Below are 13,659 nucleotides of genomic sequence, written 5' to 3' on the forward strand. Positions count from 1 at the left end.
CGCAGCTGCTAGGGCAGCGCCGCCATCTTCAGTAATGTTTGAGGAAACAAGTGGAACACTTCACTAGGGTATTCTATCATCCAACGATATTAGTTTAGTTTACTTTAGTTTAGATACAGCGCGGAAATAGGCCCTGCAGCCCACCGGGTCCGCGCCGACCAGCGATCCCCGCGCATTAACACTGCCCTATACACACCAGGGACAATTTTACATTTACCAAGCCAATTTACCTACAAACCTGTATGTCTTTGGAGTGTGAGAGGAAACCGAAAATCTCGGAGAAAACCCGCACGGGTCACAGAATGTGCAAACTCCATACAGATATAGCACCCGTAATCGGGATCAAACCCGGGTCTCTGGCGCTGTAGGGCAGCAACTCTACCGCTGCATCACCACATCGCTGCTCTCCCTTTATTCTGCAGTTTCTTGTGCCTCCATCATCGGATTCAGTTTTATACCCCACCACTCTGTCCCGGAAGTATCCTTAAAGATAATAAATTAGCGGGGAATGCATTGGATGCTTTAAATGGATCTTGCAGCACACAAACATGGCTCAGCATTTTTTCGTCTCTCCGTAAATGTTCAGTTGCTTCTCAACGCTAAGACCACTTCTGGCAATAGATATAAAATGCTGGAGTAACTCAGCGGGACAGGCAGCATCACGGGAGAGAAGGAATGGGTGACGTTTCGGGTCGAGACCTTTCTTCAGACTGAGAATCAGGGGAGAGAGAGGCACAGAGATAAGGAAGTGGAAGGTGTGAAAATGAGACATCAAAAGAGATGAAGTTCAAGGAAAATGTCGAATACATCCGTGTTAGATAGAAGGTTACAAAGCAGAGGTAAAAATGTAATCAGAGGGACAGTTAGACTGGTCGGAGAACTAGGAAGGGGGTGGGATGGAGAGAGAGGAAAAGCAAGGTTTACTTGAAGTTAGAGAAGTTAATATTCATACCACTGGGGTGTAACCTGCCCAAGCGAAATACCCACTGTTAGTAAGCTGTTTTAAATTATCCCTTTCACTTTCTATAGCTGCTCTTAGAAACTCTAAAGAAGGGTTGGTGTATGAACATCCAAAATTATACCCCAAACACATTTGATATTTTTATTTACATTAACTATATTCACAATAGATGGCACTTCTTTTTTTTTCCCTGATGGTCATTTGTCTTTTTTTTAATAATCTTCAGAGAAATTATGTTCTGTTCCCCTTCGCTTCTACGTGTTAAAGTAGAAATGTCAGTCAAAAAGCAACAAATAGTGGGTAAAGTCAGATGATTACAATCTTGCTGGGAATCACAGAAAATAGTAGAATTCAGCCCAGAGAAAAGAGCGGAACTAATTAAATAAAACAGAACTTAAGATATAAAATGCACTGTGTAATGCACAGTAATTCAATTGAGATGCCATTAAGCCATTGACCTGACAGCTCCAAAACAATATGAAGGATTGCAAGGGAAGTTGCAGGAAGTGTTATTGCAATTTGGGTCTCTGAGAACATTATCAACCACTTACAACATTAAACTTCTCGTCAAAGTGCAAGTGGACACTTTCCAGCAGATTCTGTTTCAAATATTTTCAGAATCACAATGAAACTCCAACAACATTGTTCTTTGGATCATCTCCCCTGTGCTAGCTGTTCGATAGAGCTCCATAAATAATCCTATTCCTCTGCTCTTTTCCTTTTGATTCCACCCTTTCAGGCATTTCATAATAAGCTCTCTTGAAAGTCACTATTGATCACTATTCGATCACCCTCTCAAGCTGTGCATTCCGAATCACTTATAAATCGCGTTAATCAAATTCAAACTTGGTGTCCTATTTAACTCTGTAATGGGCACATGACACTGGGGTCCAAAGTTATTTGAACATCACCAGGTAATTTTACTTAAAAAACTATGCCGAAAATATTTTCAGGGAATAGATTAACATATTTTCATTTACTCACATTGCTTAAGTGATTACTCACTTAATCACATTGACACAGTAACAAATAATGCAAAATGTACCAAGTATCTTGCTTCAATATTACAGAACAAATGCTAAACAATAGTTCAATACCAAACAATTCGCCGATCAAAGCAAAGTATTAATTGAACTGCACATCTATTATTAATAAAATGGGGTGAAAAGAACTAATAACGTTGAATTCAGAAATTAGTTAGAAGGTGAAACTTTTTATATAACAATTAAGATAAACAGCATTAATTAGATTAATAGCCAAAGTGCTGGAAAAACTCAGCAAGCCAGGCAGCAACTGTGGAGGAAAATGAACGGACGACATTTCGAGTCGGTACACCTCTTCAGACTGTAGAAACTTCATCAGTCTAAAGGATCCTCACCTAAAACATTGCATTGTCTATTCCCCTCCTCTCCCCACAGATGCTGCCTGGCCAACCGAGTTCCTTACTTTGATTTTTGCTCAAGGTTTCAGCATCTGGTTTGCTCAAGGATTCAGTCTCTTGTGTCGGCATTAATGAGATTTAGGGATAATCCAGAAAGACAAGACAGAAAAGGATAGGGATGTGGATACAGTTAGGAGGGGGGAACGGGGAGAGGAGATGTGTGTGGTGCATTAAAACCAACATGTGTCCGTTCACTTGAAATCAACCACTTCTGTGCTCTACATTCCCAGCAATGCTTTATTGCTGATGTTGAAAACTTACCTTCCCAAAGGCAGAGGCCCCAGCACATATGTGTGTGAATTTAAATTGTTTGTGTGAAGCCAGAACCAGTGGTGTCAGTTCCTCTGTGAACAATAGAGAAAAGGGAACATTAAGGATAGAAATGAACTGTCTGAAAACTTCTATATTAGTCAAAAGAATAATATTGAACCCCAAGAGTAATAAATCACCAACTGAAACATGAAATTAGAGGCTAGCACATGCCTGTACATCTTCAATGTCCTTCTTTTTTTGGTTCCTATCCCTTTACCGATTGCAGTTATAAGGGTTTCCCCATAAACCTACTCGAGACTTAGTGGGGAGATTTATTACTTACATCAACGGCATGTGTTATCGCTAGTTTGTTTTTAATTATGTCATTTAACATCCCATAATAAATTTTAGGGACAGTGTTTGAAGCTATACAAACGCATGTTAGTCATACAGTTAGAGTAAAAATAGTTAAGAGCACAAGAAAGCAGTAGAATTGCGGCACGGTGGCGCAGCGGTAGAGTTGCTGCCTTACAGCGAATGCAGCGCCGGAGACTCAGGTTCGATCCTGACTACGGGCGCCGTCTGTACGGAGTTTGTACGTTCTCCCCGTGATCTGCGTGGGTTTTCTTTGAGATCTTCAGTTTCCTCCCACACTCCAAAGACGTACAGGTATGTAGGTTAATTGGCTGGGCAAATGTAAAAAATCATTGTCCCTAGTGTGTGTAGGATAGTGTTCAAGTGCGGGGATCGCTGGGCGGCGCAGACCCGGTGGACCGAAGGGCCTGTTTCCGCGCTGTATCTCTAAATCTCTAAATCTAAAAATGACAAATGCCCTCTCAGAGGAACAATATCGAAAGACCATTGCAAGTGTAAAACTCTTGTGTCAGGTTCTTCAAGAATAACTCGTTTATAAATCCCACTTGCATTATTTTAGTACTTAAACACCATAACCTACAACTTCACCAATAGCATAGAGCAGAGAACATCATGCGAGTCAGATAAAAATGTAAACAGAAACAGGAGGCGAGGGAAGGGATCGCTGGAACTAGTTGAGATTTTCACATCTTTGTTGGCCATAAGCAAGCTACCAAATGGCGGAGGGAGGCAAATGTTGTCCACTCCCCACCCATCCCGCACCACCCCTTTATCAAGAAAGGTAGTGGGTGAAGACTCGTAATGACAGACCTGTGTGCCAACTGTCAGCAGTGAGGAAGTTATTGGAAAAAATTCTGAGGGACAGAATTAATGATTACGTGGAGAGACTAAGCAGGATTAGCTTTGATTTTATCTGGTCAATCGAATTGAATGTTTTGAGGAGGTAACAAAATACATTGTTGAGGGCAGTGCAGTTGATATGGTTAACACGGGACTTCGCTGAGGCCTTCAACAAAGTACAAAAGGGAGACTAGTCCTAAAGATTAAGGCCTGTGGGATTCAGGGCACGTTGTCAAACTGGATCTAAAATTGGCTGAGCAAGAGGAGACACAAAGGATATGGTAGAAGAGTGTTTGGGGGATTGGATGCCAGAGTCTGGTGGTGTTCCACATGGATCAGTGCTGTTTGCAACATATGCGAATGATTTGTACATGGATGTAGGTGACATAATCAGAAAGTTCCAAGATGATACAAAGATTGGTGGAGTTGTTGACAGTGTGGATGGTGGTCTTAGGCAACAGGGTGCAATCGGTGCGTTAGTGCGTTAATGCCAGTTGGAATTTACTCCAAATAAATACGAAGTGATGCACTCTGCAATTGCAATTCATCGTGTCCACCACCGATCCATACTAATCCTATTTTACGTACTTGCCCGCCAGCCTTGTATGACATTTCATATACTCATTTCAATACTTCTTAAAATGTCAATTACACCTACACCTAGTGACAAAAGAAGCAAGGAGGACCTGGTGCAGAGGTACAGGAAAATATGGAGATGAGGGATGAGATTGCTCTTCTAAGAAATAGCATGGACCTAATTAACAAAATGACCTCCCTCTGTATCGCAGTGAGTAAGTAAATCAAACTTGCCCACCTGGTAGCAAGCCTTTGAATATGTCATTCTGTGCAACTAAAATCTTCTTCACTCCTTGCACCTTACTGACTTCTTCCACCACCTGCAAGAATTAAGTCATCAATAGCTTTGAACAAATCTCACGAGAAACAATGAACGCACGAGAAGCAGGCAAGAAAAATCTCTGCGTAACATCAACTGCATCATTAAGTTGCAAAAATACGCCCCATTTTTCCACCCAACGTTTATTTAAATATATAGCCAGAGACCTTTGGTTCAGTGCCAATTTTCATTGAGGCACCATGAAATGTTTTATTAAACATGCAATATAAAATGCATTTTGCAGTGACGGTTAATAAAGCCCTATAGACATGTGCGTACAAACCCACAATGTTGAACTAGAAATATCTTTAAACATTACAAGGAATGGCAAACACTTCTTACCTTGCTGCAATCTGTTCCAGCGACCAAGCAGGTTACATCTTCACCCAGCTGTTTAGCAGCTGTAATGGCATTGAGGGTAATTGGAGTCAATTTCTTATTGTCGTGCTCTGCGAGAACAAGGGTGCTCTGAAGTCTTCGCAGGTAGCAAATCTATAAAAGAATCAGAATCAGAATCAGAATTACCTTTATTTGTCATCCAAAAAACAGGTATTTTGGACAAGATTTCGTCACCCACAGTCCAACAGTAGAGCAATAAAATAAGCAAATTACACGACCCCAACCAACACAAAACACAAAACAAAAAGAAACATCCATCACAGTGAGTCTCCTCCAATCACCTCCTCACTGGGATGGAAGACCAGAATGTCATTTCTCTTCCCCTGCCGTCTTCTCCCGCAGTCAGGCTGTTGTACTTGCCACGTTCCAGGCCGCGCCGGACGGTGAAGGGTCCGCAGCGGGCCGACCCCAGCCCCGCGATTCAGTGCGGGCGAAGACGCTGCCGCTGCACGTCGGGGCGGTCGTGGCTCCCGACATTGAAGCCAAGACAATAATCTCTTACAACTACTGTCAGCTCTGTTTCTAGTTAATTTTTCAAAATCCTAGTGTTAAATGATGGCAGTGGAGAAGAGGTTTCTTTAACTTACTCTTGTAATGTATGTGTTACTGGCAAAACCAACATTGGTCACCTATTCCTAAAACCATTAGGATAATGGTGAGTCACCTTCTTGAATTTCCACACTACTTTTAGGTACAGTTCTAGATGTTTGACCACACGATGAAGGAATGTAATACATGCCAAGACTTTAGACTTTAGATATAAAGCAGGAAAACAGGCCCTTCGGCCCATCGAGTCCATGCCAACCAGTGATCACCACATACACTAGCACTATCCAGACGCCAATTACAAACCTGCACATCTTCGGCGTGTGGGAGGAAACCGGAGCCCCCGGAGAAAACTCACACGGTCACAGGGAGAACTCAATACAGACAGCACTCGTAGTCAGGATTGAACCCAGGTCACTGGCACTGTAAGGCAGCAGCTCTACCGCTGCGCCACTGTGCTGCCCCAAGTCTGGATGGTTTGTGAATAAGAGGCAACCTCAATTAATGGTAACCCCATGCACCTCCTGCACATCCTCCAGCTTGCTAGAGATTGTGGATTTCAGAGCTACTGCACTGTGATTTGCAGTTGGTGCTCAATGCTGGCTTTTTAATGATTATTACTGGGCACCCTAACTTCTGACACGATCAAATACATTCATGAATCGCCCGGGTTGTTTGTGAACAGCACATTGCTTCTGCAAAAGCTCCGGGGCTGAAATAATGAGCCTCCAACAGACACAAGCACTTTCATGAATCCACACAAAGAGGTGATTTCCCTTTTATTTCAATTGACGTTAACGTGACAGGTAACCAGACTTGGTCAATGCTGCTTTGATATCACTCCTTTCAAACCTCTGGAATAAAGCCTTTCAGTGCGGAGTATAATTTGACAGGATAGCGCATAAACAACACTTTACACTGTATCTTGCACATGTGGCAACAATAAACCAGTGCCAAATACCAATACCAAGGTTGGTACAAAGGTTGGAATGACAGCTCGGTTGGGGTTCAGTGGTCACCGTGAAACTTAAATTCATAGTTCAAATATCAGTTTCTCAAAGCTGAAGTTTATTTTCCATAAAAGATACATTTAAAAAAGTGTCTTTTTTTTGTGAAAATTATTGGTCAGGACACTACAAAAAGAATCTTTTATTCTTATAAAAAATAGTGCGATGGAATATTTTCCATCTATTCTGAAGGGCCTGTGTGACATCCTATACAAATTGCATGTATTCAAGGTCAGAAAACGAGTAAACATTAGCTCTCATTGTCAACATCAAGTTTCAGATGTTGTTGAGACAGTAGTTTATGGCATTGTCTACACTAAGTCCTAATAATGTTAATCCACAAGGACATTCAGGATAAATGATTAATGTTCACACTGAATCATTACTGTAGTCGGAAAATAACTTGCAATTAATTACTTCAGCGTTTCCTAATTAATTAATTAGTGAGCATTCCTACCCAAATCAAAGACTGTTATCCTACGACATTCAATTGTGTAAACAGAACTTCAAGTCAAATTTCACCCAATACAGCGTCAACAGTTCAAATGATGGTCTTGATTTGGGGGCTCCGCAGTTCATTACTATCACACTACAGCAAACAAAAGCTTTACAAAGATGTTGCCAGGACTCGAGGGTCTGAGCTATAGGGAGACTGGGACTCTATTCCTTGGAGCATAGATGGATGAGGGGTGATCTTGTAGAGGTGTATAAAATCATGAGAGGAACAGATCGGGTGTATCGCAGAGTCTTTTGCCCAGAGTAGGGGAATCAAGGACCAGAGGACATAGGTTTAAGGTGAAGGGGAAAACATTCAATAGGAATCTGAGGGGTAACTCTTTCACACAAAGGGTGGTGGGTGGATGGCACAAGCTGCCAGAGGAGGTAGTTGAGGCAGGGACTATGGCGACGTTTAAGAAACATTTAGACGGGTACATGGATAGGACAGGTTTGGAAGAGATACAGGCCATACATTAGCATTACACTACACACACCACGGACAATTTTATATTTATACCAAGCCAATTAACCTACAAACTTGCACGTCTTTGGAGAGTGGGAGAAAACCGAAGATCTCGGTTGACAGTGAAGCAGCTATGGGAGGATGGGTGACAGAGAGGAGGGATAACAGAATAGCCTACAAAATTGCAGCAGTTTTCAATGTGGATTCTGATGTTACTCACAAAATAACAGCACGTTCATTCCACTCTGTTTTCAGAACCTGCCATGCCATTATTTAACAAGCGACCCCTAGACTGCCAGCCCAGGACCATAAATAATATTCCACTTTACTCATGTTACATGAACAAAAAAAGGTTATCTCATATTTACATTGATGCCTATAAATATAAAAAGTATAAACTCTGATCGTCTATCTACATGACCCCAATTTTATTTGGTTCAACTGGTTTACAATTACGCCATTTGTTTTTCTTCTAACACATCTGCCCTTGGGAACATTGACATGTCACCAGACAGGGCTTTTTCATTTTGATTTGATGTTCTTAATTCCCAAAAGCAGAATTAGGCTATTCGGCCCATCAATATTACTCCACCATTCAATCATGGCTGATCTATCATTCCCTCTCAACCCCATTCCCCTGCCTTCGCCCCATAACCCATGACAACTGCACTAATCAAGAATCTGTCAATCTCTGCCTTAAAAATATCCATTGACTTGGCCTCCACCTCAGTCTGTAGCAATGAATTCCACAGATTCACTACTCTCTGACGAATGAAATTCCAGCTCACCTACTTTCTAAGAGTGTGTCCTTTTATTCTGAAGCTATGGCTTCTGGTCCTAGACTCTCCCACTAGTGGAAACATTCTCTCCACATCCACTCTATCCAGGCCTTTCACTATTCGGTGTTTCGATAATATCCCCCCTCATCCTTCGAAACTCCAGTGAGTACAGGCCCAGTGCCCTCAATAGTAAAGATGAGGGTTTGGGGGGCTGGAAAAATGACGTCATTGAAGAGATGAAGCATGTGTGAAATGTCTTGGACATAGGTCGGGAGGGATTGGACCGGGGGGATAGGATGGAGTCGAGGAATGTAGAAATTAATTCAGTGGGACAGGAGAAGGCAGAAACAATGGGTCTGTTTATGGATTTTGAGGAGAAGGTCGGGGAACGGTAAGGTTGGAAGCAGCAGAGGGCAGACAGCCAGAAGTGATAACATCTGTGAATTGATGGCCCGGTACTCATCTTGTGGTGTCATGGTCCAAGGAGTCTGAAGAAGGGCCTCGACCCAAACCACGACCCTATTCCTTCCCTCCAGAGATGCACACTGTCCCGCTGAGTTACTCTAGTATTTTGCATTGATCTACGGTGTAAATAGGAAGCAGACTAGACTATTGTTATGGAGACATGTGAATCTGATTCAGAGACAGTTTCTTCCCAGCTGTTATCAAGGACCCTTCTTCAGACTGCAACTTTCCTCCACAGATGCTGCCTGACCCACTGTCTATTTTTAATGAGTGTTACACCATACCGGCAGCCAGTCCTGGCTCCAAATGTTGTCTATATATTTCCCTCCACACAGATGCTGCTTATCTTTGACACCATCACCTCCAGCAACCAGTCCTGGCCCAAAATGTCATCTTTATATATTCCCTCCACATCTGCTACCTGACTCGTTGTCTATTAAATGTCATCTATATATTTCCCTCCACACAGATGCTGCTTATCTTTGACAGCATGACCTCCAGCAACCAGTCCTGTCCCACAATATCTACATATATTCCTCTCCACTGATGCTGCCTGACTCACTGTCTATTAGATGTCATCTATATATTTCCCTCCACACAGATGCAGTTTATCTTTGACAGCATGACCTCCAGCAGCCAGTCCTGTCCCACAATATCTAAATATTTCCCTCCACACAGATGCTGCCTGACCTACAGTCTATTTTTAATGAGTGTTACACCATGTCCTCCAGCAGCCAGTCCTGGCCCACAATATCTATATATATTTCCCTCCACATAGATGCTGCTTATTTTTGACACTATGACCTCCAGCAATCAGTCCTGGCCCAAAATGTCATCTTTATATATTCCCTCCACATATACTGCCTGACTCACTATCTATTAAATGTCGTCTATATATTTCCCTCCACACAGATGCTGCCTGACCCACTGCCTATTTTTAATGAGTGTTACACCATGACCTGCAGCAGCCAGTCAATAGACAATAGGTGCAGGAGGAGACCATTCGGTCCTTCGAGCCAGCACCACCGTTCAATGTGATCATGGCGGCTGATCATTCTCAATCAGTACCCCGTTCCTGCCTTCTCCCCATACCCCCTGACTCCGCTATCCTTAAGAGCTCTATCTTGCTCTCTCTTGAATGCATTCAGAGAATTGGCCTCCACTGCCTTCTGAGGCAGAGAATTCCACAGATTCACAACTCTCTGACTGAAAAAGTTTTTCCCCATCTCTGTTCTAAATGGCCTACCCCTTATTCTTAAACTGTGGCCCCTTGTTCTGGACTCCCCCAACATTGGGAACATGTTTCCTGCCTCTAACGTGCCCAACCCCTTAATAATCTTATACGTTTCGATAAGATCTCCTCTCATCCTTCTAAATTCCAGTGTATACAGTCCTGGCCCACAATATTTATATATATATTTCCCTCCACGTAGATGCTGCTTCTTTGACACCATGACCACCAGCAGCCAGTACAGGCCTACAATACCTGTATAGCCTATATATATATATTTCCCTCCACAGATGTTGCCTGTCCTGCTGTTTAATGAGGGTCAGACCATGACCTTCAGCACAGCCCTGGAGAACCATTGGAATGAGCACGGTGTAAAATAAGTTCGGGGAGCCGCGCTATCCCGCTCGCTCCGGCTGCATTGCGGCCGGTGCTCGGCGTGGGCCGCGGCTCCGGGCCGCACTCACCAGGACTGAGGCTGCAGCAGGGCCCGGGCCCGGGCGCCGGGGCAACGCTCGCCACATCCCGCTGCCGCTCCGCTCCGCACGTCTCGCGAGAGGCCGGAGCCGGGAGCTGGAGAGCGCTCTGATTGGCGGCTCCGGAGGCCCCGCCCCTACACTCCGCAGCCCCGCCCCCACCCTCACCCACCGCAGCCCCGCCCCCACCCTCCACAATCCCCGCCCCCACCCACCGCAGCCCCGCCCCCACCCACCGCAGTCCCCGCCCCCACCCTCTGCAGCCCCGCCCCCACCCTCTGCAGCGCCCCCACCCCCCCCGCAGTCCCCGCCCCCACACCGCAGTCCCCACCCCCACCCTCTGCAGCCCCGCCCCATCCTCCACGGTCCCGCCCACCAAACTCCGCAGCCCCGCCCCCATACTCCGCAGCCCCGCCCCCACATTGCAGCCCCGCCCCCACACTCCGCAGTCCCCGCCCCCACACTCCACAGTCCCCGCCCTCACCCTCTGCAGCCCCGCCCCCACCTTCCGCAGTCCCCACCCACCGCAGCCCCGCCCCCACCCTCCGCAGCCCCGCCCCCACCCTCCGCAGTTCCCGCCCCCACCTAACGCAGCCCCGCCCCCACCCAACGCAGCCCCGCCCCCACCCACCGCAGCCCCGCCCCCACCCTACGCTGTCCCGCCCACCTGGTGCGTACCTGGAGATGTGCACGCTCCAGAATGGCGTGCACAGCTGGAGTGGTACATACCTGGTGCACATCTGGAGATGTGCACGGTCTTGAGTAGCAGTGTACAACTAGTTCATACCTGGGGATGTGCACGGTCCAGAGTAGCCGTGCACATCTGGTCTGAAGAAGGGTCTTGACCCAAAACGTCACCCATTCCTTCTCCCCAGAGATGCTGCCTGTCCCGTTGAGTTACTCCAGCTTTTTGTGTCTATCTTCGATTTAAACCAGCATCTGCAGTTCCTTCTTACACACCTGGTGTATACCTGGAGATGTCTCGACAAGACCACCAGCCTAATCAAGGATGAGTCTCACCCCGGTCGCTCTCACTTCTCCCATCAGGCAAGAGGTAAACAAGTTTGAAAATGCACACCTTCAGATTCAGAGATAATTTCTGCCCACCAGTTATCAAGCAACTGAACCATCCTACCACCATCTACAGAGCAGTCCTGACCTCCCATCTACCTAATTGGATTTTAGACACAAAATACAGGAGTAACTCAGCAGGACAGGCAGCATCTCCATACAGAAGGAATAGGTGAAGTATTGGGTCGAGACCCTCCTTCAGACTGAACTTGAGGCTGAGTTACTCTAGCATTTTGTATCTATCTTGCATCTGCAGTTCCTTCCTACAAATTAATCGGATTTTACTGGACTTTACCTTGCACTAAGCATTAAACCCTTTATCCTGTATCCGTCACTGTGGACTGCTTGACTGTAATCATGTATATAATCTTTTCGCAGACTGGATAGTATGCAACAAAAAAGCATTTCACTGTACCTTGGTAAACTAATCTGGACTAAATTGCCAATCAATTCAATACAACAATTGGAAACTTTACCGCTTCAATCCCCAATTTAGGACGTAAAGAGATGTTGGAAGTTGCTTAGAATTTACAGTATAAGAATTTCTAGACAACATTCTGAAATAGCACTACTGAAAGCCACCTGGGTTCCTTCACTCATTAGGAAATACTTGATATATTATCCAACTTATCACACACCTGTCTTTTCTTCCAGCTATTATATGCAGGCTTTGAAAGTTCTCGTTTGCACCAACCTAGTTAAAATGTCTTGATTTATTCCATCTGTGCCTTCTGTGCTCAGCTTTAGCTGTGTTTGCAATATGGCCCTTCACCTGGACTTTTTGAGTAGAATACCTTTTTTTTTAAAGAATTAAGCCTCACTCATTTTGATTCAAAAACTTAGTCTGTCCTTGTCCATCTCGCTCTCAGAAATAAAACCACACTCACCAAATGTCAGTGAAAGCAATCAATCATTTTGCTCTCAAAATGTGATTTCTTTTGATGTGTTGCACCCATAAAAAATAAACAAAGCTCCATATGTTTAAATGGATTTGCAAATTGTGTCACTCTAGCTCCTCGTAAATGTCACTCCTAACATTTCCCTGATGTTAACACATTTGAACAAAACCCTGCTCCATATGTTTAAATGCCTTTAGTATCTCTCTCTTTCTGATCATAAATCCCATGATCCTGACCTTGACAGTTCTGCTTGCATGAACACAAGGACCTAGATCTAGGATATCCATGGTTGAATCCACCGATTCCAAGGAATCTGCAAGATTAGTTGAACTGAGTTAACCTGGGTAAAGGTAGAATGCACTATAAGTTTAGTTTAGAGATACAGCTTTGAAACAGGCCCTTCGGCCCACTGAACCTACACCGACCATGCATACTAGTTCTAGGTTATCCCATTTCCTCATCCACTAGGGACAATTTACAAAGGACCAATTAACCTGCAAACCCCACGTCTTTGGGATGTGGGGGGAAACTGGAGCACCAGTTTAAAATGGAAACCCATGTGGTCACAGGGAGAACATGCAAACTCCACACGAACAGCAGCCAAGCTCAAGATCGAACTGGGTCCCTGACGCCGCCCTACATTTTATATAGAAACTGTTGCAAAGCTCTGGATAAATGGCACTATAGTTCAGAAGCCTATTCCTGTCGAGGAATTTTATGTCACCACATCCTGAGATGCTGCCTGACCTGCTGAGTTACTCCAGCATTTTGTCAATAAATACATTCGATTTGTACCAGCATCTGCAGTTATTTTCTTACTTCATTAATTAAGCTTAATATTTCCCATATATACTGGAAGCTGTGAGTAGCTCCCCTGTGCCCATGATATGACTACAAACTTATTTTTACTTATTTTTGATAACCAAATATATTAATGGATACTTGAGAACTCTGCTTATGTGAGGTTACAAAGCAAGCATGATATTGAACAAAGGGATCTGGTGCTAACCATGGTTAGTATTTACTTGTTATAAGGTTTAACTTTATACGAGATATTACCCTTT

The 13,659-nt window shown here is 44.3% G+C and overlaps 1 protein-coding gene across 1 annotated transcript in view; it reads right to left on the reverse strand.

The window, feature by feature from the left end:
* etfa (electron transfer flavoprotein subunit alpha) overlaps positions 1 to 10,746 on the reverse strand; it is a 51,162-nt gene extending 40,416 nt beyond the window's left edge. Inside the window, exons 1-4 of the mRNA XM_078429766.1 lie at positions 10,617 to 10,746; positions 5,107 to 5,256; positions 4,684 to 4,765; positions 2,664 to 2,746 (exon numbers count right to left, since the gene is read on the reverse strand). Of these exons, the coding sequence (XP_078285892.1) occupies positions 2,664 to 2,746; positions 4,684 to 4,765; positions 5,107 to 5,256; positions 10,617 to 10,673 (372 nt within the window). The 5' untranslated portion in view covers positions 10,674 to 10,746. The remainder of the gene's footprint in view (positions 1 to 2,663; positions 2,747 to 4,683; positions 4,766 to 5,106; positions 5,257 to 10,616) is intronic.
* Between the last annotated feature and the right edge of the window lie 2,913 nt (positions 10,747 to 13,659).

Source organism: Rhinoraja longicauda, chromosome 38 (assembly GCF_053455715.1).
Source record: "Rhinoraja longicauda isolate Sanriku21f chromosome 38, sRhiLon1.1, whole genome shotgun sequence".
Taxonomy (NCBI): domain Eukaryota; kingdom Metazoa; phylum Chordata; class Chondrichthyes; order Rajiformes; family Arhynchobatidae; genus Rhinoraja; species Rhinoraja longicauda.